We start from the raw sequence: 6,555 nt of genomic DNA, 5'->3' as shown, positions 1-6,555 counted from the left end.
TCTAGAGCTCCCACATAGATTTGCAGTCTCCAAGACTTCAATATATATGATAAACACGTTTGTTTGTGTGTATTCTAGAAGAAGAAAAAAGTGAGGGCTATTCACCATCAAGAATAGTTGCTATCTAAAGAGGCACAAACAGAGGGCACATGTTCATCTCTGTTTTAGTCAGCGACTGGGAAATGCTGAAAACTACTCCCTCCGTCCCACGATATAAGATCAACTTTCAAGCTTGAAGACTGAGGGAGTACTATTGTGGGACGGAGGGAGTATTATTCAGATACGGTGTATTTAAATTTCCAGGCGCAAGTTTGAAAACAGAAATAATCAAAGACAAGCAAGTTGCATGAAAAACTACCTCATATATACAGTGGCTTGTCTAATCTCTCCAGCCGCCTAGCTAATACTCCCTCCGTTCCTAAATATTTTTCTTTCTAGAGATTTCAACAAATGACTACATACGGAGCAAAATGAGTGAATCTACACTCTAAAACATGTCTATATACATCCGTATGTGGTAGTCCATTTGAAATGTCTAAAAAGACATATTTAGGAACGGATGGAGTACAACACATTAGTTATGTTGCGCTAGATTGCAGCCCAGGCCTCAGAGCTGGTTCAAAAGCTCAAAATAAGTGATCCATAAACACTACGATCACACCAAACACATTAAAATGTGGGAGAGTATAATTACTGAGCAAGTGTATAAAGTACAAGTCCAGCCAAATTACTTAAAACTGTTTAAAAAACAATGATAGTGATCGTCCATCAACTAGTTGAAGCGAATGATGATATCACACATGCATCAATTGTGTCCTTTAGTGGGAGAAGAATCTCCAGGATGAGCTCTTGATTTATGCCCACAATAAGTTATACAACTACGTGCAGCCGCCGTCCACCTCTCGAGCTCCGCCTCGCCTATTGGACTTTGCCGCCGTGCCACTATCTTCTCTGACAAGAGGAAATAGACCAGTTGCCGCCTGCTTCATCGATAAGAGGCACCGCCTCGCTTCGGATCTCCGTCACACGTACGCTCAATTGCAGGAATTCGGATCGAGATGTCTGCACCAATCGTCAGCGCCACCATAGGGGTGATGAACCCCCTCATCAGCAAGCTCGCCACACTGATGGGCGACGAGTACACTAAGCTCACAGGGGTGCGGAGACAAGCCTCATTCCTCAAGGATGAGCTGAGCACCATGAAAGCCCTGCTTGAGAAGCTTGAGCTCATGGACGAGCTCGACCCCTTGGCCAAAAACTGGAGAGATCATGTCAGGGAGATGTCCTATAACATGGAGAATTGCATAGATGACTTCATGCGCGACCTTGGAGGCACTGATGCCAAAAAGGGATTAATCAAGAAGACCGCTAAACGTCTCAAGACGTTGCGGAAGCGTCATCGCATTGCTCATCGGATGGAGGAGCTCAAGGTTCTTGCTCTGGAGGCAAATGAACGTCGCATGCGGTACAAGTTTATTTTACTTTCAATATAGGAGCTCCTAGCCCTCAAGATCATTCATATGAAATCAATACATACATATTTTTGTTGTTCTGATACAAAGGTACAAGATTGACGATTGCATCAATTCTACTTCTCGCATCGTTCTTGTCGATCCTCGGATGTCAGCGATCTACAAGGAGGCAGCAGGCCTTGTCGGTATTGATGGCCCGAAGAAAGAGCTTGTAAGTTGCTTGACAGATTCCCAGAAAAACCTCAAGGTGGTGGCTATTGTTGGATTTGGGGGTCTTGGTAAAACTACACTTGCCAAACAAGTATATGATGAGATCGGAGGACAATTCAGTTGCAAGGCATTTATGTCCATTTCCCAAAGACCTGATATGGCAAGCCTCTTTAGGGGTCTACAATTGAAGCTTGGGATGAAGGAAGAGTCATCTCATGCTCGTGAGGTGCAAGATATCGTTGGCTGTCTTAGAGAACATCTCACACATAAGAGGTACTTCTTTTGATCTATTGTCACTTGTGCACTTGGGTAGTTAATTACTTGTGATAATTGTTGTATTATACAAATCCAACTTTTTGGCAAGGATTAGTGACTTTTAAGACTCTTTACTAATGTGAGAGATATGATTTATCCTGACGCCAGATGTTGTTGGTATTTTGTGATTGGCCATTGAAAGGACGAAGTTACCTTCTTTCCAAAATGCATGATGCTTTATCTATACCTCAGTTGACTTTCTTAATTGATATTGCTAGTTGTCTGATTAAGATCTTCACATCCCATCTATACTTGTGCAAATTTCGTTCTTAGATCGGATGGTGCATAGCAGAGAAATAGTTATATATCGATCAACCACATCAAAAATTGCAAAGCCATATATTTATCTCTAGTTTGTAAGAAATGGTTATGATTGATCAAGTGCAAATGATAGCATTCGTTATAAAATAGTATTTTCAAACTATAACTTTTTATAAGCTATTGCTTAGGACAGAGTAACAAGCATCATTTGTTTCGGAACAAAGGCTTAATTCACAACGCAACACAAGTTGTAGCTTAAACATAAACGACTTATCACATATCTTTCAATAATTCAACTTTACGTTATATATTACAATATTTACATGATCAGTGTGTTCGTGTCTTCACAGTCCTACTATATGCTCTCACTCATTGACTAGATGTTAGTGTTATTATCAGATTGAACACCAATTAGGTAATAAAACACTGTGCAGTTGCATGCATAGGGTGACTCTAGTCTTCTAGTCAAACATTCACCTAATATAAGCTTAGTAACTAATCTAGCATGTTTTTTAAGATTCTTGAATTAAACTATAGTCCACTGCTGACTATTAACTAAACAGTGTAATAGATAGTAGCTAGAGCCACCCACACGTACGCGCGTATGTCGACACTTCAAACGTATCAAAATCCCGTCTCGCCTCCAAATGGCACCCTCCGTGTTGCCATGGCTCCGGCTCGAGTTTCGCAACATCGAAGATGGGAATTTTTGTTTTGCAAGAAAATTATATTGTTATGGAATTTGAAATAAGTAAAGAGTAAAATAGCAAAGTCATAAAATAAAATAAATGCCAATAAAATATAGAATTGTGTGTTTGTCACATGAGCCTAGTAAAAAATGACCAAGATGAAAAGATAGGCAAATTCTAGATGGACGTTGAAAGAGATAGATTTTGGAAGATTAATCATCTTAATTCTCCATTAATTATGTAACTAAAGCTCAATTAGCATAGGCACAAACTTAAATTGATTACCATCAGGTTAGAGACAGATCGATGGCAAAGACTAGTTGGATCCAAAGAAGTGCATTACTTACATAGGTACATAAATGTACGGGCTCATGTCACTATCTTTTATATTATGTAATAGAAGGTCGTGGTCTTTTTGTTTTTGAGCATTGCAAAATAAGTTAATTCTTTACAGAGTTATAACATATTGTACATGAATTAATTAGGTTTAGGGTTGAATGTTAATTATGTGGACATGCTAAATAATGTAAGAAATATCATCTTTTTAGTTGCATCCTTTTTTACTTTATTATTATTATTATTTGTGCTTTCTTACGTTTGTGTGCTTTCATCTGCAATCATGTAATCATATCATAATTTGACATATCTAATATGAACAAATAATTAATAGGTACCTAGTTGTCATTGATGACTTGTGGGATCAATCAACATGGAATATTATGAGTTGTATCTTTCCAGAAGTTGCTAATGCAAGCAGAATAATAGTAACTACACGAATCGATGATGTGGCTATTTGGGCATGCCACAGTGACTGTGAATGTGTTTATAGAATGAGACCCCTCAAAGAACAAGACTCAAGAAAGTTGTTCTTTAAGAGAGTATTTGGGTCCGAATATGACTGTCCACCCCAATTTAAAGCAGTTTCAGCTGAAATTTTAAAGAAGTGTGGAGGATTGCCACTTGCAATCATCACTATAGCCAGCCTATTGGCTAGTCGTCAAGCAAGATCAAAGGACGAGTGGGAGAGCATAATAAATTCTCTTGGTGCCAAGTTTGCCGCAACTCCAACATTGAAAGAGATGAGGAGTATATTAAACCTTAGCTACATGCATCTTCCTCTACATCTCCGTCCATGTCTTCTATACCTTGGCATGTATCCAGAAGACCACGAGATTCTGATGCGCGATCTGGTTCTACAATGGGTAGCAGAAGGCTTTGTAAGTAATACTCATGGATCAGATATGGTGGATGTTGCGAAGAGTTATTTTAATGAGCTTATCAATAGAAGCATGATTCAACCTGAAAAGAGCATAGGCGATGAGGTGGTGGTGTCTTGCAAAGTGCATGATATGATGCTTGATTTGATCGTCAGCAAGTGTGCAGAAGAAAATTTTATCAGTGTGGCACATAATTGGGAAGATGTTGCAAGACTGCATGCCTCCGAGCACAAGGTTCGTAGATTGTCCTTGAATCCAAGCTCTAATGATGTAGCACCAAGGGCCATTCATACTAGCATGTCACAAGTTCGCTCATTTTCACAGTTTGGGGAGTCCAAGTATGCACCTCTGCTCTCGCTATTTAAGTACCTTCGGGTTCTGGTGTATGATTTCTCATACAAAAAGGGTACAACACTTGACCTCACTCCTATTGGTCGATTGTTTCAACTAAGGTATTTGAAAGTTGTTGCATTCCAATGCATCGTACATCTCCCTACCAAAATTCGAGAGCTTGTTCATTTGGAGACACTGCAAATAGCTAGCCGATCGGCGCAAAACTTCCCGTCAGATATAGTTTTCTTGCCACGATTGTCTCAACTAACCCTTCCAAAGGGTATAGGGTTACCTCAAGGGATCAAAAGCATTAAATCATTGTGCGCTCTCAACTGCTTTGATATTGGTAAGAGCTCACTAGAGGATATTGATGGCCTTGGCAAGCTGACCAATCTAAGGGTCTTGGTGTTCCTCGGCAAAGTGACGGTGGAGGTAGTTGATGCTTTGGTATCCTCTATTGGAAAGCTTTGTGACCTCAGATTACTTATTGTCCATGGGGAGCCTTCTAAACATTACTGCGACCTGATATACTCATTGTCCAACCCTCCTCTCCATATCGAGAAAATTTATATACGAGGGTGGTTGTTGAAAAGAATTCCCAATTGGATCGGTGACCTCCATTGCCTTGGTAGCCTGTCCTTGTCGGTTGAGCATTTGTCGACTGAAGAGGTTAATGTTGTTGGAAAGTTACCCTCCCTCGTCGAACTATGTCTCTGGGTGACATATATCCCTGAAGATAGTGGTGCTGCCATAGCCTGCACAGGATTATTCCCAATCCTAGAGGACCTTAGACTCTTCTCTGAAGATGGTGATGATGCTACAATATGCATGGAGTTTGAGGCAGGGGTGATGCCCAACCTACGACTGCTCGGCCTAGAAATATGTGACAGGTGGGGTGGTGCTATGCCACTAGGCATGGAACACTTGCTGGCACTCGAGCACATCCGTATATGTGTGAGATCCTCCATCCACAAGCGACGTGATGTTGAGACTGCCTTTCGGACTGCTGCCGATGTGCACCCAAAACACCCTTCCATTACTATGTTCACTTGATCGGCATTCTCTATAAATAATCCCTTTTTTACTCTTTTATTCAATATTATTCCATCTATTTATCGTGCAGGGATTCTGTTTGTGAGTTAGTTAATAGTTACGCAGCATACATTGTACTTAATTTACCATGTAGAGTTTTGAGATATTTGGTCGTATATGCAGATCTTGACCGCCTAAATATTGTTCCTACATGATCTGAATAGACATGTAATCTCTACAGCTTGTTGTATATGCAGATGGCCACTTGGTTGTCCACTTTAACTGTTCCTTTGAAAAATAAAACTAGAGTATATGCAAGCGCTGGATATTGATAGAGTTGTTAATGTTTGCAACTAAACAAAGAGATGTGTTTATATTTGCAACTAAACAAAGCTGATGAATGCGGCTGGTAGAGAAAATTGATGAATCACCTGCATCCTCCTTGATTGGTTAATCCTATGCACTATATCTATGTGAAGCACTGTAGCTCACAAGCTATATGTAACAATCAAGTTACAGAATATTCAAGATAACATGTGAAATATGGCTAACTTGCTATCTCGGTGTAATTCTGAATTCGTAACCAATTCCAAATGTTGTAATAGGAACACTTCGAAGAGAAACAAACAAGTGGCAATCACTTTGTTCAAATTATTCAAATGGTAAGAGGGGGGCTTATGTGGCTATATCAACACTCTGAAGAGAGATAATATAGCTGGTTTTGACTCTGCTTTGCTAAGAGGAAAGCTTAGATACGATCTATGCACCATTCTGAGCTCTGAATCATGACATCATGAGCACGTCGACTTTGTACAAATCATTCAAACAGTAGACTTAACTGGAATATGGATCTCGTTGTGTTTACAATGCCATCGGCAGCCGGTTACATATACAAGGAAACAACCCTACATGCAGGGCACGATTACATGATGAGGCGCTAGACCAGGAAACCCCCTGAAGACTAGGACTCCTAGTTACAACAATAATCAGATATACATCACAATAGTACATGCATAACGTGACAGC

At 40.0% G+C, this 6,555-nt stretch overlaps 1 protein-coding gene across 1 annotated transcript; it reads left to right on the top strand.

The window, feature by feature from the left end:
• Positions 1-1,058: 1,058 nt before the first annotated feature.
• LOC123139010 (disease resistance protein RGA5-like) lies at positions 1,059-5,550 on the top strand. Its single transcript, XM_044558845.1, has 3 exons — positions 1,059-1,465; positions 1,563-1,955; positions 3,618-5,550. Exons 1-3 carry the CDS (start codon positions 1,059-1,061, stop codon positions 5,548-5,550), a joined length of 2,733 nt encoding a protein of 910 aa, XP_044414780.1.
• The last annotated feature ends 1,005 nt before the right edge of the window (positions 5,551-6,555 follow it).

Source organism: Triticum aestivum, chromosome 6B (genome assembly GCF_018294505.1).
Source record: "Triticum aestivum cultivar Chinese Spring chromosome 6B, IWGSC CS RefSeq v2.1, whole genome shotgun sequence".
In the NCBI taxonomy this organism is placed as follows: Eukaryota; Viridiplantae; Streptophyta; class Magnoliopsida; order Poales; family Poaceae; genus Triticum; species Triticum aestivum.
The sequence above is the reverse complement of the archived record's forward strand: the minus strand, read 5'-3'. Positions and strand labels throughout refer to the sequence as shown.

Bases quoted from the DNA above. Each gene is read 5' to 3' on its own strand.
- LOC123139010 (XM_044558845.1), top strand. From the start codon at position 1,059: ATGTCTGCACCAATCGTCAGCGCCACCATAGGGGTGATGAACCCCCTC. The intron at 1,466-1,562 runs GTACAAGTTTAT...TCTGATACAAAG, and splicing joins GCAAATGAACGTCGCATGCG to GTACAAGATTGACGATTGCA. The intron at 1,956-3,617 runs GTACTTCTTTTG...AATAATTAATAG, and splicing joins GAACATCTCACACATAAGAG to GTACCTAGTTGTCATTGATG.